Source organism: Carcharhinus amblyrhynchos, chromosome 12 (assembly GCF_965287045.1).
Source record: "Carcharhinus amblyrhynchos chromosome 12, sCarAmb.v2.hapA, whole genome shotgun sequence".
In the NCBI taxonomy this organism is placed as follows: domain Eukaryota; kingdom Metazoa; phylum Chordata; class Chondrichthyes; order Carcharhiniformes; family Carcharhinidae; genus Carcharhinus; species Carcharhinus amblyrhynchos.
Genome location: NC_137335.1, coordinates 73,450,850 through 73,477,218, shown reverse-complemented (window position 1 = coordinate 73,477,218; position 26,369 = coordinate 73,450,850). Strand labels below are relative to the sequence as shown.

General features: G+C 43.1%; 1 protein-coding gene across 1 annotated transcript in view; it reads right to left on the bottom strand.

Moving 5' to 3' along the window:
• ttc27 (tetratricopeptide repeat domain 27) overlaps positions 1-26,369 on the bottom strand; it is a 200,682-nt gene that overhangs the window by 44,597 nt on the left and 129,716 nt on the right. The window contains exons 15-16 of the mRNA XM_080200718.1: positions 15,896-15,948; positions 14,248-14,413 (exon numbers count right to left, since the gene is read on the bottom strand). Of these exons, the coding sequence (XP_080056844.1) occupies positions 14,248-14,413; positions 15,896-15,948 (219 nt within the window). The remainder of the gene's footprint in view (positions 1-14,247; positions 14,414-15,895; positions 15,949-26,369) is intronic.

Below are 26,369 nucleotides of genomic sequence, written 5' to 3'. Positions count from 1 at the left end.
CCGCTCGGCCTCTGAACATATGTTTTTATTCCTAAATGGGGTCTAAGCAAAATATTCAAAGGCCAGAACTGTGCAGTGTCCAACTGTGGTCAAACCAAGTTATCTTATGATATCATTAACATAAAAACACAATTACATACCAAAAGACAAAGGTGTGTTCAAGTTAACCAATCTTTTCAGGTACGTGGTTGTGACACATCCTTTGAAAGATGTTGACCATGAAAAATCCAAAATGTTATGGATGATAACATTCTTCTTCATTCATTCGTGAGACATGGGTGTTGTTGGCTGGTCATCAGAGAACCAGATGGGTTTTTCTGATAATCCACAATGGTTTCATGGTCATCAGTAGATTCTTAATTTAAGATATTTTTAATTGAATTCAAATTCCATTATTTGCCGTGGCGGGATTCAAATCCCGCTCCCCAAAACATTAGCTGAGTTCTGGATTAATAGTCTAGAGTCTTGAGTCTAGAGTCATCACCTACCCTTAACACAAGAAGAACAGATACCCGGACAGAGAACCGCAGCAGCTCATTGCGTCACTACCAAAATTGTGCTATTCACCTTTCAACAAGCAATGCTTTGCTGTGAAGCCATCCCATATAAGAATGAGTACATGATCCACAAATGTTTCATAAAATCATTTTCCAGATGTGGGGTTCACTGGCAAGGGCAGCATTTTTTGCCCATCCCTACTGGCTTTTGAGAAGATGATGGTGGGTCTTTTCCATGAAAGATTGCTGTACATATGGCGGAGGAGCATTATAAAATCAAATATGACACCAAGCCACATAAGGAGAGGTTTAGGTGAGATGACCAAGAACTTGGTCGAAGAGGTTTAAGGAGTGTTTTAAAGGAGGAAAGTGAGATGGAGAGGTGTAGGGAGGGTGTTCCAGAGCTTTAGGGCCTAAACTACTGAAGGGGCAACCGCCAATGATAGAACGATTTAAAATCGAGAATGCCGAAATGGCCAGAATTGGATGAGCGCAGGCGTCCTGCAGGCTTGTGGAGCTGGAGGAATTTGCCGAAAGGGAAAGGTGAGGCCAATGACATAGAGGGAAGTGAAAACAAGGATTGGGAATTTTATAATCAACACATTGTTTGATTAGAAGCCAATGTCGGTTGGTGAGCACAAGGGTAAAAGGTGGACAGAACTTGGCGCATTTGATAGCAACCATCTGATAAACTGGAAATCTGAATCCTGACGACCACTTTGATTTATTTCCACAAGGATGAAGTGGATGTACAGTAAGTAGAGTAAGGAGTTTGTAGTAAACAAATGTGTTTGCAGTCGAAATGTTTCCTATAATTTACAGTCCCTGTATATTAGATCTTGCCCGTTTCACAGAATACCTCAGTCATGTGTAAAGTAGATTGCCTTATGCAGAATATCAACTCTGAATTCCCTTTTGAGGGCTAGACAGCTTGCAAAGCAATGAATCAATTTTATTGCACAAAATGCTGTTTGGAAATATACTCTCCATAATTGCAATGTTCAAAACTGCAAAGAGTTAGAAGATGTGTAGAAAGGAGCTGCAGCCAATGATCTGTATTTCTCAGAATCAGTAGGTTCATAGCCTGAGGAACTGTTTACACAAAACCGAAGAATTCGGGCAGTCAACATCTAGAGGTTTGAGGAATTGTTATGGGATGGCACGCCAAGTCAAAATCATCTGCCCTAAAGCAAGGGTAAAACATTTACATTAAAGTGTTGTAGGGCAGGTTATTGTATATACCGGTACAATAGGGGAGGAACTTGACCTCAGAATCTCCTTTGCCCCAAAATAAATTCATCATCTCAGCATGTTAGCAGGTTGCTTCCCTAAGGAAGACAAGCTACCCTCACATAATATTCAGCCTGCTCTGAGTAGCTCCATTAATGGCCCAGTAGTAGGTTTCCTGCATACTTACCTGTCACACTCAAAGTGGGGAATGGGTGCTCTCATCTTGTAATTGAGGCTAGTGTGGAAATGGGGCTGAAGGAAGAATGGTGGTCAGAATTGGAGCTTATTTTACAGCAGCAGAGGACCGCTAAACTTCTGTGATAAAACTAGTATCTTTATTGCAAAAATACTTCTTTAAAAACCCTATCTTATGCCATCCTTTCCCATCCCTCCAATGTGGTCCTGTAACAATGGCTATTTCCCTATCCCCACCATGTCAGATCACCTTCCACTGCTGTCTCACCATTCTTTCCCTGCCTCCAGAGTAATTTTATTGTTGGGTTCCTTGTACCCTCTTCCATTTTTTTCCCCTCCCATCCTGCCAGCACCACAGAGTACCTCCCAATTCCATAATTAATGTAGAAAACACTGCCTGGAGTTTATACTTTCTGGGGGTGAGGACTGCATTTTTTCTCAGCCTGATTCACAAACCTTACATATTGGAGGATGTAAGAAGGCCTTGTGACACAGTTGGTGACTGGGGAGTATTGAGAGAGATGGATCACATTGCTTTGGTGTACCCCGAGAAAGTCAGCAACTCCTTGACCATACCCCATGAGAGGGAGAGAGTAATCATACCCCAGGAAGAAAGAAAGAGTCAGCATCTCCCCTTGTCCATACTTCTGAAAGCTTACCTTCCACCGTTTATTTAAGCAAACACTTCTTTGAAACATTTTTATAAATTTGTTATCCGGCTCATCTGGCTATAAAAGATTTCATTTCCAATCACTTTAAAGGCAATCCACTTGGATGACACTCACATACTTCAAAATTTAATTTAATGCAATAAGAATTGCAGTCATCAACCTCTTCCCTGAAACAACTTTTTTTTTGCAAATTTGTTTTGCATCTTATCCCCCTAAAAACTGATTACATTTCAACTTTGCAGTTCTGTCCCAGTGGAAAATGGTGCTGAAAACGAAACCCAGGCACTACCCACCCAACAAACCCACCCAACAGGCTAAGCGATCGTTGTAACATTTCATTGCAACATGAAGATACGGAGTATTTGATAGAAATCACTTGCAATAAACAGAGAAGGTATAAAACCAACTGATATACACCTTAAATTGACCAATCCGAATAGTTAAAAAAACTTGGTATTATTATTCGATTTTGAAAGGAAAGATAAATAAAAAGTTCAAACACTTAGTTATTTTCACAATGCTGCTTCCAGGGCAGCACGGTGGCATAGGCCTAAATGGGAAGACGTGTGGCACAGTGGTTAGCACTGCTGCTTCACAGCGCAGAAACCCAAGTTCCATTCCCTGCTTAGGTCACTATCTGTGCAGAGTCTGCATGTTCTCCCCATGTCTGCATGGGTTTCTTCCAGGTGCTCTGGTTTCCTCCCACAGTCTGAAAGATGTGCTGGTTAGGTGCAGTGGCCATGCTAAATTCTCCCTCAGTGTCCCCGAACAGGTGCTGGAATGTGATGACTAGGGGATTTTCACAGTAACTTCATTGCAGTATTAATATAAGCCTACTTTGTGATTAATAAATAAACTTTAACTTTATAGTCCTGAATTAACAAATGTAATATCAGAAACATGATGGGCTCAACTATTGTTTCTAAAGAATATCATATCACAAACTCTCATCTGATTATGAGAACAAGAACACAAAGTAACAGCAAGAAGTGACAGTCTCCACACATAACATGATCAAATTGAATATTGATCTGATTAACAGAAATCCCACACTGAACATCAAAATGGTAGAATGTTCTTCAAAGGACCTCATTTCTAATGACACACTGATTTCTGTATTGCTTAATCTGAAGTCGTGTTTGTATGCTTTAATTTAGACTCTGGCTTCTCACTGCTAAATGAAGTCCCTTATCTCGGTGTTAGGCTCACAGACGTATGACAAATTGATCTACAATTCCACCATAGGAATAAGGGATCCAGATTCAGCAAAGTAAAAGCCAAGACCTGGCTTTCCGATGCCGGACTCTCTGAATCCAGTCCGAAGTAGCTTTAGCTGTATGCAATTATGTGCCAATGGCTATACTGCAAATATGCAGGTTTTATTAGGGAACAGAAAGCTTTGAGCTTTTGTGAGAAAAAAACGCTTTTTGTTCCAAAAATTGTGGCATTTCTGTCCGAAGATTTAATTCATTTTTCCTTCACAAGTTATTCTCCTTCAGTGCCAGTTAAGATCACCATGACATTCTATTCCCAGGCCAAGAGAAATTTAACCCTGAGCAAACTAATGCTGTTGACTAAAACTATTCTGACTGTGACTGAGGGCAAAATATCTGTCCTCAAGATCTCTATCGCTGCCCATCTTCAGCTCCCTGCTAAGAGTTACAGAACTGTGCCCCATGTGTCACCCACTCTATCTGTACCTGGGTTAAATTTGCATTCTCTGTTTTTTCTTCTCTTCCCTTTTTTTTCAGTGCCTCCCTTTCGTCAACTCAACTGAAACCAGGTGGGTCATTGTCCCAAAAAAATTCTAAGTGTTGAATTTGTGTAAAAACTGGAGTAAATCATGCTGGCTTTCTCAGCGGAAGTTTCAAAATGAATCTCCGACACTTTGTGCACTACAGAGTGCCTCAGTGTGAATCCTGCTGAAAATCAGAGGCTGAGGCCTTTTTCTGCTGGAGAGGCCGGCAGCATAGAGTTGAACTGGCCACTGCGCATGCACCGATCTATCAGTGCTCAGATCAGCGCACACACTGCCAGCCTCCTGATCACTGGCCAGGTTGACGCCCCCCCCACCACCCCCGCAATGGGAATAGGCCCCAAGTATTGGCCCCCCGAACATGCCCAGGTCAGCCTTGTCCTCTCCTCCCCTCCCCCAGCAGGCAGGCCACACCCCCACCCCATTGGTCAACCCAGTCCAAATGCAGAGTGGCAGCGGGAGCTCCAACCCCCACTGATCACCCCCCGAGCCCTATTAGGCCCTGTTAAAGCCTTATGCCCAGTGAGCAGTGTCAAGGTGGCCCCTGGGCATTGGCAATTTGCCCCTTGGGCAGTGCAAGGGGAGCCAGGCTGGTACTGCCAAGGTGGCAATGCCCAGGGGGTAGCATTTCCTCTCCAGCGCACGACCCTCTGGGCCTCGATTGCCCCCCCACTCACTCCAGCGGGGCTGGATCACTAGTGATAAGTGGGGAGCTATACTAAACCCTGCTGGAGTGAAATTTCTGGTGCAGAGCTGATGGCGCCGGAACTCTGGCTGCCAGAGAATTGCGGAAACCATGGCCCCCAGTAGACAGCCTGCAAAACGGCCTCCACTTGAGTCTCCTGGCCCCGACGGGAGAATCACCCTCCCAGGTGTTTGGTATCTGGGTAAAGGTTAGTGCAGATCCACACATTAACAGCCCATGGTGCAACTTAACGCAAACAAAAATTCATAATAATCAGACACAACATGTAAACTTTTTACATCACTTTTTTGTAAAGTTTGCCAAGACAGGAAATGTGCATTACCTGCAATCTGAAAGCTGCAGACGGAATGTGGTACTTACAGGGGAAGAAAAATACTTTCCTTCAGTTCTTCCATGCTGTCTTGCTCTTAACAGTTACGGTCCCTAAATTCCATTGAGTGGCAGAGTTGGATTGCCACTCTGCTTCGAGTTACTTACCCTAAAATGCAGCTCTACCTTTCTCACCTGAACTTCCAACTTGGGCCAGGTGAGCAAGATGCAGTGCTGCAAATCCCCAAAGTCTTATGCCAGAGCAGCTGAATTGGAGGTAGGAAAGACAGATCATGCATGGGCTGCCGTAAAGCAGGGGTTGATGTGGGGTAGGGAGAGCATTAAGCAGGAGTGAGAAGGATAGTTGGTGAGTTGGGGTGGGGTAATTGGTTGTTATCACTACTCTCAATGCTCAGAAATTAGAAGTGGTTTTTAATTCTTCTAACTTTTTCTGGTAACTATTACTGTAATACAATTGGAACCATTCGGAGTTTGTGATTTGAATCGCTGTACTGAATGGTACTCATTACAGAGCAATTGCCCAATGGATGTCTGAACCTCCCACGCAATTGCTGTGCATCTCAGATGGGGCTTCCGGGTGTGTAGGTACAATTCCCCAGTGCATATTTCGGATACCCCCAGGCACGAGACCCAAGGACAATACATGCTATTGGAATGCACTGTTCCTTCAATCTCCCAACTGTGCATCAGGGGCCACCATCAGACACTAACAATCAAAGCAAGGAGGAAATAGCGAGGCATCTTGAGGGGAATTGCTTGATAGAGCAGACGCAGCACGGTTTCATTAAGGGGAAGTCGTGTCTGACAAATTTATTGGAGTTCTATGAGGATGTGTCTAGGGCGGTGGATAGAGGAGAGCCGGTGGATGTGGTCTTTCTTGATTTTCAGAAGGCGTTTGACAAGGTACCTCACAAGAGGTTATTGCAGAAGATAAGGGGGCGTGGAGCATTAAGCAGGGGGGTAGGGTGTTAGCGTGGATAGAGGATTGGTTGTCAAGTAGGAGGCAGAGAGTGGGGGTTAATGGGTGCTATTCGGATTGGCGGTTGGTGACTAGTGGAGTGCCCCAGGGGTCGGTGCTGGGGCCTCAGCTATTTACCATTTATATAGATGATCTGGAGGAGGGAATCGAGTGTATGGTGTCGAAATTTGCTGATGACACCAAGATTGGGGGAATGGCAAATTGCGTGGAGGGTGTGGAGAGTCTGCAGAAGGATCTAGATAGGCTGGGCGAATGGGCCAGGAGGTGGCAAATGGAATTTAATGTTGGCAAGTGCGAGGTGGTCCACTTTGGTAGGAATAATGGTAGGAAGGACTATTTCTTACGTGGTGAAAAACTGCAGCAGGCGATGGTGCAGAGGGACCTCAGGGTCCTTGTGCATAAGTCGCAAAAACTCAGCCAGCAGGTGCAGCAGGTGGTCAGGAAGGCGAATGGGATGCTGGCCTTCATAGCGAGGGGGACTGAATATAACAGTAGGGAGGTCTTGCTGCAGCTGTGTAGGGCATTGGTGAGGCCGCAGCTGGAGTACTGTGTGCAGTTTTGGTCGCCGTACTTACGCAAGGATATTTTGGCCTTGGAGGGAGCGCAGAGGAGGTTTACTAGGCTGATACCGGAGTTCAGGGGGTTGAGCTATGAGGAGAGGCTGAATAAACTAGGCTTGTACTCGTTAGAGTTTAGAAGAATGAGGGGAGATTTCATTGAGACGTATAAGATGATGAATGGGATGGATAGGATAGAGGTGGAGAGACTCTTCCCGCTCAGAAAGGACAGTAGGACTAGGGGACACAGCCTCAAGATAAAGGGGGGGGGCGGTTTAGAACGGAGTTGAGGAGGAACTTCTTCACTCAAAGGGTGGTGAATCTCTGGAATTCTCTGCCCGTTGAGGTGGTGGAGGCTGCCTCGCTAAACATTTTTAAGACGCGGGTTGATGGGTTTTTGATAAGCGAGGGGATTAAGGGTTATGGGGAGAGGGCGGGAATGTGGAACTGAGCCACGACAGATCAGCCATGATCTTATTGAATGGCGGGGCAGGCTTGAAGGGCTAGATGGCCTACTCCTGCTCCTATTTCTTATGTTCTTATGCCAATTTCTACATAGAACCACAATCATTGCCTTTTAATTAGGTTGGCACACAAAGGATAGATTCACCAACATACTCAGATATTAATTGTACATGTATGAGGGCCCTGAACATGTACAAATGTATTATTTTGGTTCTGCACTTTCTGAACACAAGAATGGATATAAATGGAGAGATAGGTTTGGTGCTTCTAGATATCAGTGCAATGGAATTTCACGTTTGGAACAAATTTCCATTTACCGTGGATTTGCACTGGCATTTTGCAAAGACATGAATGCAAAATATATTGGAGCAGTGGACACTAAATATTTTGTTGCTTAACAGAATCCCTGCAGTACAGAAGGAGACCATTTGGCCCATCAAGTCTGCACTGACCACAATCCTACCCAGGCCCTATTCCCGTAAGCCTGCTAATCCCCCTGACACTAGGGTCAATTTAGCACGGCCAATCAACCTAACCAGCACATCTTTGGGTTGTGGAAAGAAACCGGAGCACCCGGAGGAAACCCACGCAGACACAGGGGGAATGTGCAAACTCCACACAGACAGTGACCCAAGGCTGGAATTGAACCCGGGTCCCTGGTGCTGTGAGGCAGCAATGCTAACCACTGTGCTGCCCCGCTGCCCCAAAAGTGATTTTTTTTAAAGCTGGCTGGTCTAAACATTTTATTCGGCGGAGCAGAGGGGTATATTTGCATATTTTTCAACTCAATTAAATTTCAGAAAGATAAGGATTGGCACAACAATAAACCGAATTTCAAAAAAACATTTGAGGTTTAAGGAAAGTAACTAGTGTTGAGCAAAAGTATAGCGATGTCACAGCAATAAATTGTTAAGTCAAAAGAGAATAAGCAATAAGAATAACCAGAATGTGAGTGGGCAAATGCATGTGAGCAGCTCTTTAACGACTCTTAGGATTCATTTGCTGACAATATATTGAATAAGGAGTTGGCAGGCCAGACAGAGGTGTGCGCCGGACCAGTTAGTGGTCTGAGGGCCATATTTTGGACAAGCCTGTTTTAAAGCAGCCATCCCCATTCAAGTAATAACGATGGGCAAATCACTTCTAAGAGGTCCTCACTAGACCTGCTACGACCATCCCAGTCCAAGTCAACCAGGCCACATTGGAGTTTCCAATGAAGTATAGCAAAATTCACTGACAGCGAGATGAGAGAGAAATTGTTACACTCAAAAGCAATAGATCGCTCAGCTTAAATACTATCACCACTAAACACAGATGGAGAAGCCACTGTCCAGGAATTACATAAATTTTGTAACCAGATCTAGGACATCAGCACTGTTCTCCAAGACTGGAAAGATGGATCAACTGTCGGTGTCCCTAAAAGGCAACCTCACTGAATCTGAAGGGAGTCACTCTCCGATCAATACCAGGTAAGATCTACTGCCAAATGATCCTTAACCATATTTGAGTCATTGTGAATGGTGAACTTCAAAAACAACAATCAGGTTTCAGACCAAATCGATCTTGCAATAAGCAGCTTTTTACACAATGGCACATCATTGAAAACTGCCATGTTTCAAGCTTTCTTTGCCATCAAATTCACTGACTTCACCAAGGCCTTTATCAACCTTCACCCTGGAAGATTCTTTCTTTATTTCGTATCTCATCAAGGATAGTTACAGCTATTGAGAAGATCCAAGAGGATTCCAGCTGCTGTGTTAGGTGGTGAATGTTTGGACGAGCTGCCAAAGATAGTAGTAGAGGAGGGTACAATTTTGTCTTTTAAAAAGCATTTAGACAGTTACACGGGTAAGATGGACATAGAAGGATATGGGCTAAATGCAAGCAACTGGGATTAGCTTAGTGGTTTACAAAAAAGGGTGGCATGGACAAGTTGCACTGAAGGGCCTGTTCCCATGCTGTAAACCTCTATGACTCTATGGCAGAGGATGTTATAGTGCCTATCTAAGGTCAGGCAAGGTTGCATTCTTTCCCCTCTTCCTTTGTAGTTGCCATTGACTGGGTATTAAAGAAGTCAGTAAGAAGTTTCACAACACCAGGTTAAAGTCCAATAGGTTTATTCGTAGCAAACGCCACTAGCTTTCAGAACTGACTATTCCTTCGTCAGGTGGGTAGGAGAACTGATGAAGGAACTTCACTCTGGAATGGACTAGAAAATACATAAGTTACATCTTCCATCTGAAAGGGTAACACACCTGCATTGATTTTCCTTGTAAATCTGTAGAACTTCTGACTTAATTGGAAGAGTGTGATAAGTTCATAATTTACATTCACCTTTCTACAACACTGAAGCTCAATCTTTCAAATAAAGATAAAGATATTTCAGACTGCACACTCTTGCTTCTTGAATCCTTTGCTTTCTGCCTCTGCCCATTCTTCCAGTTTTCACACAAGTAGTTCCCAGGGCCTTGTACGATGTATAAAGAAATAGCATTTCTTTCTTAGCCAGTATTTACTCTGTCCACATGGTGTTTTGTTAATCAAGGGTCACAGGGAGAACGTATTGTAAAAATGCCAGCACGGGAAACATGACTTCCATGAATGATGCCTGACATTTGTGACCCCTGACAAACAGTACCAAAGGTCAATGCAATGAAATGCTGCTAAAGAAAGGCGAGTTAGTCCACTAAGAAACAAAAGGTGGCTAGTTAGTGACCAGATTCAAAGGGCAGACTCTGAAAACTGTTTAATCTAGTAATTAGAGATTTCCAAATCAGCCATACTACATATCTTGTGTTTTCGTTAAGATGTTCAAGTTTATGCTTCACATGGATGCATTGTGTGGCACAACTCTACTGTGATCTTCTACAAATCAAATTTAGGGCATGTAGCTGGAGACCAGCAGAATCATTCCAATCGTCACTGAATCATAGAATCCTACAGTACAGAAGGAGGCCATTCAGCCCACCAAGACTGCACAAACCACAATCCCACCCATGCCCTATTCCTGCAACCCCACGCATTTTACTCTGCTAATCCCCCAGATGCTAACAGACAACTTAGCATGGCCAATCAACCTAACCCGCACATCTTTGGACTGTGGGAGGAAACAGGAGCACCTGGAGGAAACCCACGCAGACATGGGGAGAATGTCTGCACTTACAGTGGCCTGAGGCTGGAATTGAACCTGGGACCCTGGCATTGTGAAGCAGCAGCACTAACCAATGTGCCATAAAGTGGTTCATTCAGAGTTGATCCAGTCTGTGCTTGAAAAACTTTGCAAAGTCATGCTTCAATTCTTTTCTCCAACGTGAGCTGGCATTCAAAACTGCACTGGCAGTTGGACACAAGTGAATTGACATCTGCACACATGGAACTCAATGGAGCCAGCGGTGAAACTTGGGGCTGCAAATCCATTTGCCCGATTCAGGAGCCAAATATAGTGTGACGTTTCCATTATTGGATATCGAAGGAAAGTCAGGGATGCTTCTACTTCTGTTCGTCTGGATCTATTTTCCTTATTTCTACAGGCAGCACAAGTAACCTGGCCTGGGTTCAAACAGCCTGCAGCTGATCAAACTGAATTCCAAACACAGGCCTGGATATCACTCTAATCGGTTTAATTTCCTTTGTGTGCTATTTTAGATGCATCAGTAAACTTGCAGCATATATGTACTTACATGCTACTCTATCTGAATCTCTGACATGATGTGTTGACACAAAACACACAAAGTTCATTTAGTTCATAATTAGCTCTTCTTCAGAACATTTCTTGCTCTGGGCTACATATACTGGTGATGGAAAGTGTGTTTTGTGTTATATTCTTCTGAAGAATCCTGTAGCTGTACAAGAAAATAACAAAGATAAACCTGGCCAAGCCAAATTACACTGATATCTTGAATTGGCTCAGATTTGTGCTCATCCCTAGAATGTATACACTCTGCGCCAGAAATTGTCTAGACATACATAGTCTGAGGTAAACATGTCCTGCGTCCCCCTCTCCCCAGCCCCTGGCCCAAAAGTCAGACATTACTTCAGAAACTTGAAGGATCAGTTGATAAAATTAATACACTAAAATTCATTTTGAGCTCTGAAAAATTGAGGCCAAGATCTGCGAGGGGGGTTAGGGGGTTGCAAATCCACCTGCATTTCAGCTGTTTAATGGTAACAAAAAGCAACTTTAGAAAAGAAAATGTTTTACAGGAACGTGTCCCCACATTTCCAAGGTTTTATAAAGAACATTCCCTCGTCGGACTCCACCTTACATTTCATGCAGGATCTTTCTAACAGATTCATTGTGTGTTCAAGACTGACCTTATGCTTCTGTTGTACTTGAATGTTTTTTCTCATTAATGACACTGTGTGTACACAATCTGTGTGATAAGATTGACAAGAAAGCACCCCCCCCTCCGTGTCTTGGTTATTGCCTCACAGCGCCAGAGACCAGGGTTCAATTCCCGGCTTGGGTCACTATCTGTGTGGAGTCTGCACGTTCTCCCCGTGTCTGCATGGGTTTCCTCCTGGGGCTCCGGTTTCCTCCTACCATCTGAAAGGTGTGCTGGTTAGATGCATTGGCCATGCTAAATTCTACCTCAGTGTACCCGAGCAAGTGCCGGAGTGTGGCGACTGGGGGATTTTCACAGTAACTTCGTTGCAGTGTTAATGTAAGCCTACTAGTGACACTCATAAATACAATTTAAATAGTAATATTAACATATATGGGGCTTAAAAGGATTATAGCAGTTAAACTGGCTGCACCAAATAAAACATTACTTAACACCAGTGTTTCATTATTTCGTGTCTAGTGTACATTTCACTTTCAAACGTAACACAAGTTTGTGTTAAGTCATGAATAAAAGGGCACATTCTTCAACTAGTGTGTAACCATAATCAAAACAAAAAAAGTGGATCGGTGTCAGTGATAAAGCTATTTAACCAGAGAACAATTTATAATTCAGATTAAATAAAGCGGATTTCTTGCTAGGGATGGCAAGGGTTTAGAAACAAACTGGAATGTTACTTCTGCTTTTGGGGCACCTGGCAAAAAGACGTGAACAGATTTCAGTCTAGGATTGAACCTTGGCCCCAGGAGTCAAAGGGTAACATCCTAACCCACAGTACCACCCACTCTGCTCATTCTATTATATGTCTTGTTGATTTGAACGAACATTTCAGAATTGTAAACACTCACTGACTGAAACAAAAGATCAGATAACAATGACAATAGAAGCTGTGGGTTGACTCTGTGCTCAGGATTAAGTAGAGCTAAATGGTTTAGCATCACAAGCAACAGCTTCCTGGTGTGGCTGGTAGTCACAATCTATCACAGATTAAGAAAGCAGCCTGGAGTGTCCCTTTGTCGTTGAGTGAATTTACAAGCAGGTTCCCTAAAATTCGCTGAAACAGCACAACATTAACCTTTGAATGACCACAACACCATTCTTGCGCTATCATACAATAATGAACAGCTTTTCATTAGCCAACACAATACCCAGTCAGGCTTCTTCAAGGTAACCAGCTGCATGAAGCATGGAAACATTCCTGGGAAATGTGATGACGGCCGGAATAATTTTTAAAATTTGCCATTTTATTCAAAAATAACTTTAGAAATGGAATAATTTATCATCTTTCTTCCACTGTGCCTCATGACAATCACAGTGATACATTTACAGTAACCTGTTTTGCAGACTTCACTACCCCAGGTTCAAAAAAACATTCAAGGGCAAACATTAGAAATATGAGCATCTGTAGGCCATTTCACCCCTTGAGCCTGCTCCACCATTCAATATGATCATCTTCAGCTCCACTTTCCTGTTCACTTCCCTTATCTTTCGATTACCTAACACAAAAAAAAGTCTATCCCATCCACAAACCTCTGAGGTAGAGACTTTCATAGATTCACAGTCCTTCGAATGAGGAAATCGCGCCTTATCCCCAGCCCTTAATGATCAGCGACTGCGCCCCCACGTTCTGGAATCCCCAGCCTGGGGAAACCAGGGGACAGGATTTCGACCCTTTTAAATCCCTTCATCATCTTGAATGCTTCAATGAAACCATCTTGCATTCTTTTAAACTCCAGATAGTACAAAGGCCATCATCTGACAATTCTCTCATTTCACAAGCCAATCTGGTGAAGCTTTTCTGTAATCATTTTCAATGCAAGTACCTCCATAAATATGGAGACCAAAACTACATCTACTGTTCCAACTGTAGTCTCATCAGAGCCCTGTAGAAACCTAACCCCTATGCCGGTATGCCATTTTCCTTCCAAAATGCTTGTTGTACCAACATGCTAACTTTGTGTTCCTCATATGAGTACACCCAAGGCCCCATAGTTTAAATATCAACATTTTCACGTTTATACCATTTAAAAAACATCCTGTTTTTCTCTCTTCCCAGAAAAGTGAATAGACACTTGGTAGTACAGAACTTGTTTATTGCTGAAAGAGACATGCTGTCAAAGTTTTTTCTTTTGCTCTGGACAAATTCATAAGAATACCAAACTTCAAAGGGAATAACAATTTATACTCTTCTCATACAGCATAAATTGTTCCCTTTGAATCTGATATTCTTGTGAATCTGTCCTGATGAGTGCAAGGCATAAAGTTTTGATAGCATGTCTTTTTCTCTAGCAAATATGAATTACTTTTCCATATTATACCCCATCTGCCACCTTGTTCCCTACTCGCTTAAGCTGATTGTATTTCTTTGTAGCGTCTTTGTGTTCTAATGTGATGCATATATTAGAAAGTGCAGAAAGCACCAATAACTGAAAAGTATCATTAACAACCCCTTACAAAGGAAGCTCAGCTATGTGACTGAAATATCAGAAAGCAAAATAAGATGACAGGAAAGACTCACCTGAACATCTCTGTACTTGTCTTTCAAATCCATGAGTCGATGATATGCTTTAATGGCATCACTGAACTCTCCAACATCGATGCAGGTAAGAATGTAATTCTCCCAGATTTGCCAATGTTCGTAATTACATTTAATGGCTTCCTGGAGCGATCGCAGCGCTTTGCTTCTGTAATACAGAACAATACAACAAATCTCTCAGAACTCCTCGATATTATGGATTCTCTGAATTATATTGCACTGAGTTTGACTAAAGAGGTGAAATGAGAAAAAAATGTTTCCCTGCACCTGTTAATTCAACAGCCTGAGACGATTGCTAGATAATGCTACAAAGGAAGATTTTCTAACTCTTTGCAATAAAGGATTAGAAAATCATAGAATTCCGACAGGGCAGAAAGAGGCTATTCAGTTCATCAAGCCTGCACTGACAACAATCCCACCCAGGGCTATCCCCATAACCCCACATATTTGACACTACAGGCCAATTTAGCACGGCCAGTCAAACTAACCCACGCATCTTTGGAGTGTGGGAGGAAACCAGAGCACCCGGAGGAAACCCACGCAGACATGGGGAGAACGTGCAAACTCTACACAGTCAGCCAAAGCCGGAATCGAACCTGGGTACCTGGCGCTGTGAGGCAGCAATGCTAACTACTGTGCCACTAAACTGCCCTATAAAATCTTCCCCTTCTTTATCGTGAGAGATCCTATGTATGCTTAGCCCTGCTTGCTTCAGTCTGTGCAAAGACTTCATTTTAAGATATTTCTGCCTATGCAATTACATTTAAATGCTAGATTGAAGGGGTTAACTAACACTGCTAACTTGACTACATTTTAAAACTCAAAAGGCATGCTGGGTTAGTTAAAGATTGACTGCATTACTGAAGGGTACGCATCGCAGGCAAAACAAATTTTTCATATCGGCAGCTGCAAGCCTCGTTTTTCTAGACAGAGACAGCCTGTGCATGACACCTACAATAACAAGATATATTGTGGGTTTTAATGTGTGTTTTCAGTTCAGTTTCAAGATCCTGTTCAAGCTCAGTTCAGGGACTGGCTTAGCAGGCAGTCTCCAAGCTTGCTTTTCCTTTTCACTTTTGTCATGTTAATTTTCTTAAGTTCTGTTCAATAAAAGAAATTCATTTTAAATGCTGTACAAATGCTGTCCCTTCATCTGTTCAAAGGAATGAATGGGCCCAACAGTAAGTATATTTTAAAAATATAATAGCACAAATATTGCTTTAGCAGGAACTGTCCCTTGGGTTTCAGTAGTGTAATTAGTATAAAGTGTCTTAATATTTTCAATAAACGTTCAGTCAATGGCTTATGGACATGACATTCAAAGACATATAATGTATGTTGTACTGTATTAAATCAATACTGAAGGAGAGAAAGCAGGAGTAAAGATCAATCTATGTAAAACTTTTATTACATATGTATACTGAGGTTTTTCAAAGTAAAATCATATGTCAAAGCAATGCATTGTTAAAGAAGGCCTACTTGTCACAGCAATCTGTTCTTAAATGGATAGAAAGATTCAAAAGTGATTTCACATTAAGTACAAAATTTATAAAAATGCTAATAATTTCTTTATTAGTCAAACTGATGTTTGTTTCGTCTCACAATAACAAGAAGCATGTCATTGACTTACTTTTCCTTTAATCGAATATACGCTGTTGATAGATTGTTCCAAGCTTCTGCGTTCTGAAAGAACAGAAACATATAAATGAATCCATACTTTCACCTGGTCACCGACCAGAGCAATCGTTTCATATCTGCCCAAGGACACTAGTTACTAGAAACTGATGAATCAATATATCACTTCAAGTGACGTGCTGTGGCTGAGGAATTGGATCGTGTTGAAAGTTCTTTTTTGAACTGTTCTCCATAAGTGCAACCTCTCCCACCAGCTCTCATTTTAATCGTCCTTCTGCTCAAAAATTCAATTAAAGCATTTGCAGAAAGTAAGTTTCCAGGGCTGTGAATGGAGGACTGGCTCATTCAAAGAGCCTGAACAGACATTACGGACCAATTAGCCTCCTTCTCTGTTGTTTCTCTGAAATCAGCTCATTATCTTCTTCCATCAGGTACCAGACACCAGTGGGGACATTGGTGACCATGGACTTCCATTGGATTGGTCCATGATTATACTTGCCAAAGTATTGCAATGGTTTCCATTGCCTTCTACAGTAGGGCTGACCAGGAAACTCTCCCGCTTATTATCAAGCCTATAGCAAAGAATTGCTGGCTGATAATCAAGCAGTTCGGCCATTTTGTGCTCACACACCTTCCATGGCCAGCAAGCCCTGAAGTGGGACTTGAACCCAGAGTTTCTGAGGGGAGGGGCACTATCACTGTGTCACAAGATCTTCCCCACCATCAATATGGCCCGAATTATTCAGATTAAATCTTAGGGCAATCGCTGCAATAACCAATTTATGCTGAAGTTTGGTCAAACCAAGAATAACAGAAACTAGAAGCACGGTGCAAGACTGTATTACATCTGGTGCTTAGGTCATTCTGAGTTTTAAACTTTTGCTGGTTCCCTAGCAGCTGCAGTTTTCAAAATCATTTGTACTTCATTACAGAGGAAAGGCTGGAAACATGAAATGGTCTAAAAGTTGGCGTTTCGTGGAAGCTAAGTGAATGTTCCAGCTAAGACTTATACCACATGGGGCATATAATATTCCATTGCGCTCAATTTTCTCTGTAATTGTTCACATGGTCTCCAATTTCATGTTTGTCATGGTGAGGAATGTCAGTACTGGGAGCGTTCTCTTACTTTTGGTGCCCATTGTCTGCATTGACCATTTATAAAAGCGTGGAATGTTTGCTCAGTAAAGCTGTTAGAACTCAAGTAGCCAAGCGAAGGACAGCACACTGGAGCCTAGTTTTTATGCAATTACATACTTTACCGACAGAGAGACATATTACATCCTGTGCACCTCCAATCGACAACCATTGCTTACATTTGTGCATAAATGAGTACCCAATTAACACCCAATACCTGAATACAATTAAACACCTGACTGACATACAAAGACCACCCTCTGTTTAACAACGTGCCTCAGTCTGCAGGTAGCAGTCACGAATGTGAATTTTTTTCAGGATTTGAATAAATGCAATGCAAATTATTGAACTAACTGCTCTTATAGGAATGCAAGTGGCTGAGAGATGCATTGCCATACCGAAATTCCAGAATCGAAGAGTGCCCACACCCAATTAAGAATCATTTAGATCCAAAACATTAACTCTTGTTTCTTTCCAAAGCTGCTGCCAGATATGCTGAGTTTATCCAGCATTTTCTGTTTTTATTCCAATTCTTGCGATATCTTGTGCATCATTTAAGTCATTGTAAATAAATAATCCTATATTTGCATAAATCGAAATAGAACCAGCATCATTATTTTGCATATAAACTAGAGAAATATTGCAGAATTAAACAAACTGACTTCCCATACATTGGAATTACAAAATACAATAAACTATAACAGACCAGCCATTCTCCAAGATACTTTTACTCATGCCCAATACAATGGGGTACCATTTCTACAACCTGCCTTGCTTCCTACAAACCAATACATAACCTTGTGTGCAAGTTATCTAATCCAACGGGGAGGCAATGGCCTAGTGGCATTATCGCTAGACTATTAATCCAGAAACTCAGCTAACATTCTGGGGACCTGCCATGGCAGGTGGTGGAATTTAAATTCAATAAAAAATATCCGGAATTAAGAATCTACTGATGACCATGAAATAATTGTCGATTGCTGGAAAAACTCATCTGGTTCACTAATGTCCTTTAGAGAAGGAAATCTGCCATCTTTATGATCTGCCTATATTTGACCCCAGAGCCCACAGCAATGTGGTTGACTCTCAACTGTCCTCAGACAACTAGGGACGGGCAATAAATGCTGGCCAGCCAGTGACACCCACGTCCCACAAATAAAAAAAAGAGGGAATGATAAACTCTAATGCCATAGCAGGTTTCTCTGGTCCCACTGGCAGCACACCCCTGATTGCGGGTTTTCAGTTGGGCGCGGGAATTCCCATTGATAGTGGTGAGACCAGAGAATCCTGCCTCTAGCGAACAACGCGCCACATCCCGCCGGCAGGACCACACAACTGGGAGGCTGGAAAATCTTGCCCATGAAACAATAAAAACAGAGGATGTGATAGACAAACGTGATGGATAAACAACGTGATAGGCTGTATATATTTGGGCGGCACAGTGGTTAGCACTGCTGCCGCACAGCGCCAGAGACCTGGGTTCAATTCCCGGCCTGGGTCACTGTCTGTGCGAAGTCTGCACGTTCTCCCCATGTCTACCTGGCTTCCTCCAGGTGCTCCAATTTCCTCAAAAGATGTGTGGGTTGGGTTGATTGGCCATGCTAAATTGCCCCTTAGTGTCAGGGGACTAGCTCTGGTAAATGCATTGGGTTATGGGAATAGGGCCTGGGTGGGATTGTGGTCGGTGCAGACTCATGGACCGAACGGCTACCTTCTGCACCACAGGGATTCTATCTCCAGAAGTGAACCACAAATTAGTTATTAAGTTACGATTAAACAGAAGCAACAGCAAAACCTGTCGTTTTTAGCACAGAAGAATATTTGCTTTCGAATAGGCACATAAACCTACTTTCAAATAATAAAACCTTTGAGATTTCAGGAATTCTTGTAACTTTGGTTATATGCCTGTGAGGAAAAACTTAGAAATGAAATTATTCAACTGCCTGGTATTCCCGTGAATGTTTTCAAATTCTTCCCTGGTTTCACCCCTCATCATCACTTCCTCCAACCCCCTACATCCCTCTGAGATATTTGTACTCCTCCAATTCAGGTCTTTTCAACACCCCCAATTTTAACTGCTCCCCCACAGGGGTGCCATACCTCCAACAGCCCGAGCCTTGGAATTTGCTTCATAAAACATCTCTGCCTTACTCTCTTTCCTCCTTTAAGGTGCTTCTTAAAATGACCTCTTTGACCCAGCTTTTGGTCATCTGTCCTGATGTCCACATGTGCCTTGGAATGTTTTGCAACATTAAAGACGCTATATGAATGCAGGCTGTAGATTAATTTCATCTTCACCATTACAACATGGCTTTAATAGAGTAAGGCGGCCAAAGGCATTGGAAGAATGATGACTGCACAGTGTTCAGTTCTGTTTGCAACTCCTCAGATATTGAGACATAAGAACATAAGAAATAGGAGCAGGAGTAGGCCATCTAGCCCTTCAAGCCTGCCCCGCCATTCAATAAGATCATGGCTGATCTGTCGTGGCTCAGTTCCACATTCCCGCCCTCTCCCCATAACCCTTAATCCCCTCGCTTATCAAAAACCCATCAACCCGCGTCTTAAAAATATTTAGCGAGGCAGCCGCCACCACCTCAACGGGCAGAGAATTCCAGAGATTCACCACCCTTTGAGTGAAGAAGTTCCTCCTCAACTCCGTTCTAAACCGCCCCCCCTTTATCTTGAGGCTGTGCCCCCTAGTCCTACTGTCCTTTCTGAGCGGGAAGAGTCTCTCCACCTCTATCCTATCCATCCCATTCATCATCTTATACGTCTCAATGAGATCTCCCCTCATTCTTCTAAACTCTAACGAGTACTAGCCTAGTTTATTCAGCCTCTCCTCATAGCTCAACCCCCTCAACTCTGGCATCAGCCTAGTAAACCTCCTCTGCACTCCCTCCAAGGCCAAAATATCCTTGCGTAAGTGCGGCAACCAAAACTGCACACAGTACTCCAGCTGCGGCCTCACCAGTGCCCTATACAGCCGCAGCAAGACCTCCCTACTTTTATATTCAATCCCCCTCGCTATGAAGGCCAGCATCCCAATCGTCTTCCTGACCACCTGCTGCACCTGCTGGCTGAGTTTTTGCGACTCATGCACAAGGACCCCGAGGTCCCTCTGCACCGTCGCCTGCTGCAGTTTTACGCCACGTAAGTAATAATCCTTCCTACCATTATTCCTACCAAAGTGGACCACCTCGCACTTGCCAACATTAAATTCCATTTGCCAGTTCCTGGCCCATTCGCCCAGCCCATCTAGATCCTTCTGCAGACTCTCCACACCCTCCGCGCAATTTGCCGTTCCACCAATCTTGGTGTCATCAGCAAATTTCGACAGCATACACTCGGTTCCCTCCTCCAGATCATCTATATAAATGGTAAATAGCTGACAGTTGACTCGCATATGCAAGCAAAACGTGGGCAACATTCAAGCTTGGCTCTTAAGTTGCAAGTAACAGTCACGCAGACAAGTGTCAGGCGATGCCCATCGCAAGACAAAATTTAACCATCTCCCCGTGACATTCATAAATATCACCACTACTGAATTCCCCGCTGTCAACATCCCACAGATCACCCATGTTCGTTGTATATTAATTGTGTTTAATTGTATGCAGATAGTCGGCATTAACCAGAGATTCCTTGTGACAGATTGAAACAATGTTCAAGAACAAAATACTGTGGATGGTGTAAATCTGAAATAAGAACAGAAAATGTTGGAAATACTCAGAAGTAAGGCAGCAACGGTGGAGAGAGAAATGGAGTTAAGATTTCTGGCTGATGGCCTTGAGTACTGCCAGTTAGTTGGTGTATCTTATATTTGAAACTTGTAGCTCTGTAAATGAAAGTTTATAGAAATGCATAAAAACGGGCCCCAGTTCTACTTTCACAAACTGGCTTTTTCAAGTCCAACAACCATTGGCCAGAAAATTAATTGGACTAGCCACACAAATACTACTGTGCAGGTCAGAAGCTGGGAATTCTGTAGTGAGTAACTCACCTCTTAACTCCCAGACATCTGTCCACTATACATAAGACAGGAGTCAACAGAGTGATGGAATGCCCTCCACTTGACTGCTGAGTGGAGCACCAACAACACTCAAGAATATCAACACCATCCAGGACAAAGCACCCTGCATGATTGGCACCTCAGTAACCACTTTAAACATTCAATCCCTCCACCAATAGCACACTCTTGCTGCACTGTGCAACATCTACAAGGCACTCCGCAGCAACTCTTTAAGGCTTCTTTGACAGCACCTTCCAATGTTGCAACCTCCATCCTCTCGAAAAACAAAGGCAGCAGTGGCATGAGAATGGACAGCATGGTGACATTGAGGTTAGTACTGCTGCCTCCCAGCGCCAGGGACCCGTGTTCGATTCCAGTCTTGGGTGATTGCCTGTGAGGAGTTTGCACGTCTCCCCGTGTCTGTATGGGTTTCTTCCAGGTGTTCCGGTTTCCTCCCACACTCCAAAGATGTGCAGGATAGGTGGATTGGCTATGCTAAATTGCCCCTTTGTGTCAGGAGGATTAACAAACACTGCCCCCTGTAGGTTTCCCTCTAAGTCATGCACACTTGGAAATATATCACCATTCCTTCATTGTCACTGGGTCAAAGTCCTAGAACTACCTTGCTAACAGCACTGTGGATATACTAAAACTACATGAGGTGCAGTGGTTCAAGGTGGCAAATCACCTTCTCAAGGACAATGAGAGATATGCAATAAATGCCAAGTTCACCGTGATGCCCACATTCTATGAACAAAGAAGAAAAAAGCCATGACACCGGGTGATGGATATACCCTATTATGGTTTAGAGTTAAAACAAAGCAACGTCAGGAAGGTATCCCACAATTAAATGTATCTTTTGATTACAGGAGGGTGTGAAGACACTAGATATTTCATAAAAACCTAGCTCCAGTCATATACCTGCTTCTGCATAAAGCAAAGGTGCGTGCCTGATAAAGATAGATTGAAAAAAAGCCTCAAAGCTCCCTTCTGCAGCCCAGCAAGCAAACCCGTGCATTTCTGCCACATATGTGTCCTTGACTATCAACAGCCTGGGCAGAGATCACCAGGCCATTGCAGTATCAGTGACACACAAAATAAACAGTGTTTACTTCACGTGCACTCAGAAATCAAATTAAACTACTTAGCAAATGGCCAACTGCCAAGATTCCCTACATCATTAAAAATTGTAATTACATGTAATTGAATAGGCCCAGGCTTTTTGGTTGGGTGCACTGGTGACAGACTGTGACAAAGACTGCCCACAAAAGGTCTGGCAATTTCTGTGGTATTAATTTCACCTTTCCCGATGTTATTTAGTCTGGCACCAAGTCAAGGAGATCACCATCCCATAAGACATGTTATGGGATGTCTTATTAGGCCATTTGGTCCACCAAGTCTGCTCTATCATTCAATTATGACTGATAAGTTTCTCAACCCCATTCTCCTGCCCTTTCCCCATAACCTTTGATCCCCTTACAAATCAAGAACCTATCTGTCTCTGTCTTAAATATACTCAATGACCTGGTCTCCACAGCCTTCTGTGGCAATGAATCCCACAGATTCACCACCCTCTGGCTGAAGAAATTCCTCCTCATCTTGGTGCCAAAAGGTCATTTGTCCATTTACTCTGAGGCTGAGCCAGAGCCCTCGGCTCCCTAGCAACACTGATGTCATCAAACAGAATAAGCAGCCAATCATAGTAAAGAATTCTCAAAGTGGACAAACCCGTCAGTATGATGTACCGTCCTTTTATAAATTTTACAGAGACCGGGGAATAAAGACTGGGAAATAGCGATTCAAAATAAAAAGATCAAATAAACTTCAAAAGGATTGTCTTTAAAAAAAACTGTAAACTTTTCATACTGGGAAGATTGGGCATAAAACAACATAAAATTAGTTTTTCAGATCAAGAGGGGTTGTTCAATCAGAGACACAACTTTGTGAGCCTTAAAAACCGAGTTATGACTTATTAACAAGGCTTTTAAAAATAATATCGCAGCATAAGGTGAAAGGTTCTCCTTAGTTCAGAGATTTCTAAATAATTGTTATCAGTAGGTCTCCAACACTGCTTCCTGTGAAGATCTAGGAAACCACTGACAGCAATTTCTGGATATGTGTGTGATATCAAAAGTAACGCAGTGAATGCTGACAGTTTCACTATCACTACAACTGCAAATCCAGACCATAGAATTTACAGTGCAGAAATAGGCCATTCGCCCCATGTGGTCTGAGTCAACATTTATGTTCCACATGACTTCTCTCTCATTCAGTATACAGTCACAGAGCCCTTCAGCCCAACTGGTCCACGCCGACCCTGGTACTCTCCCAGCTAGGCCCAATTTCCCACATTTGGCCTATATCCTCTAATCCTTTCCCATCCATGTACTTATCCAAATGCTTCTTAAATATTGCTATTGTACTTGCCTCAACACTTTCTCTGACAGCTCCGTACACGCACTACCCTCAGCATAAAGAAGATGCCCCTCTTAAATCTTTCCCCTCTCACCTTAAACCTTTGCCCTCTAGTTTTCAATTCCCCGTCCCTGGGAAAAACTCTATGTATGTTCATCCTATATATATCCCTCAGGATTTTATACAACTCAAGAGAAAGTCACCTTTCATTCTCCTACGTTCCAAGGAGTAAAGTCCTAGCCTGGCCAACCTCCCCCTATAACTCAGGCCCATTAGCCCTGGCAACATCCTCGTAAATCTTCTTTGTACTAATTCCAGCTTATCAATGTCTTTCCTAAAGTAGGGTGACTAAGTATGGATGTTGGACACCTGGGCTCCATTCTGGTCCTGGGCCCCACGCCAGACCATCACCAGTATTACCAAGAATAAAATGCATCTCCATCTCCTGTCAGTATTTAGACACAGGCAACAAATGCTAGCCTATACAAAGCTGTGCGGGTTAGGTTGACTGGCCATACTAAATTGACCCGAGTGTCAGGGGGATCAGCAGGGTAAATATGTTGGGTTGTGGGAACAGGGCTTGGGTGGGATTGTGGTCAGTGCAGACTTCATGGGTCGAATAGCCTCGTTCTGCACTGTAAGGATTCTGTGATCAGTGACACCCACGTCTTGAGAATAAAACAAAAAACGTGGAATTGCTCCATAACATCAATCAATGCTCTCTGCAACTGCTGAAACTAGGTCAACTGAGGAAAGAAGGAGACCTGCCATGGTGGCTCCATTACAAGCAAAGAATTTCACAGCATTTCAAAAGATATAAACATTTATTTTCAGATGGAGTTGAAATGGAAATGGCTCTCCCTGGACACACTCCTTCAACCAAAAGCACACAGTAATGATTTTCTCTAGGATGTTCCATTCTCTACTTTGATATTTGTTTTAAAACAAGAAAGTGCTTGTGGCAGTGACGTTAATAAATCTACAGAAATTGCAGCCTTTGGGTAAGCTAACTTAAGTTCTTACTAAGCCGTACAACTCAGTGGCATATTGGGCCCGGAGCCATCAAAATGCAAAATCAAAATATTTACAGAAAAATGAAGTGCTAATGTATTTTACAGAACTCCCCGCATGACAGCTTTAGCCACAATATGTATATACCATTCAGAATGATTTGCAATTCTATTACACGTCAATGGAAACGAATTAAACACTTTGGGTGAGATTTTATGGCCTCGCTCATCCCAAAACCAGTTGAGGTCAATCGATCTTCTCACGGTCCGCCTCTCATCTGCTCCAATTCCTGTGGTGGGCAGGGCGGTAAGATTCCGGTGAAATGTTTTTGGAATCATCCTTTGAATTAATGTCATGACAGTAGCTAATTTAAATAACATGCTGTCAAAGTTAAGAACATCTTTAGCCCATCCCCTTTCACCAGCAGGATGTGGATGCTAAAAACACACTGGAAATTAATTACACAAGTGCAAGACATTTAAGCCTAGTCACCAGACTATATCAATTAATTATATTCATGGTTACTTTATCTTGTTCAAATTATGGCCGGGATTTTACATAAGAACATAAGAAATAGGAGCAGGAGTAGGCCATCTAGTCCTTCGAGCCTGCCCCACCATTCAGTAAGATCATGGTTGATCTGAAGTGGATCAGTTCCACTTTCCTGCTTTCTCCCCATAACCCTTAATTCCCTTGTCTGTCAAAAACCTATCTACCCGTGACTTAAATATATTTAGCGAGGTAGCCTCCACCACTTCAACGGGCAGAAAATTCCAGAGATTCACCACTCTTTGAGTGAAGAAGTTCCTCCTCAACTCCGTTCTAAACTGCACCCCCCCTTATCTTGAGGCTGTGCCCTCTAGTCCTGCTGTCCTTTCTGAGCGGGAAGAATCTCTCTACCTCTACCCTATCCATCCCTTTCATTATGTTACACGGCTCTATAAGATCCCCCCTCATCCTTCTAAACTCCAACGAGTACAGACCCAGTCTATTCAGTCTCTCTTCATAGTCTAACCTATGAAGACTTTACTGGCTTGCCCTGCCCATCAGCTGGTATGGGGCCCACGATTGAGAAGGGTGGGTGGAGGGGGGTGTTGAGTTTGTTCAGGTAATCTACAGCAGCAGGAGTCTGACAGCTTTCTCTTTCTGTCTGTTAGACCGTCGCTGCTTTTATTGCGCATGTGCAGAATCAAAGGTCTACACGTGTGCAATAGCTCCCTCTGCAGTTTCTAATGTGTATTTGCAGAATCAGAGGCCTGTGCATGCACAATAGCTCCCCTGGTGAATTAAGCTCAACCCACTGCCTGCAGCTGCTAGAAATAGTCTAGACCATTTTTTGGTCTAGATTGGGCGTGAAAACTCAACCAAAAAACAGGTTAGCAACTCTTCTACTTTCGTGCTAGCTGAACATTTAGAATCATTCTCGTAAAGTTTCATCCTATGAATGTAACTTTACATTAAATCTCCTGAGCCACTGTGGACTCTAAGGTGTATCAAATTCTCAAATCTAAGCATTTTCTACATCAAACTGAGTTGCTATAAAATTTGCTGCAAGAATCCCATACAACACAGAAGTATTCATAAATCAATCCAGGCTGAAGAACGAAATATTAGGATTACAACGCCTGGGTCCCACGCCGAACACCTAGACCCCATGCTGGATACCTCTGCACTATCCTGGGTCCCACGCCGAACACCTAGACCCCATGCTGGATACCTCTGCACTATCCTGGGTCCCACGCTGAACACCTAGACCCCATGCTGGATACCTCTGCACTATCCTGGACACTACTGGCCCACAGTGGATACCTGGACTCTCCACCGGATGCCTGGAGCCCATGCCGGATGCCTGGAACCCACGCCGGACGCCTGTACCCCCACGCTGGACGCCTGTACCCCC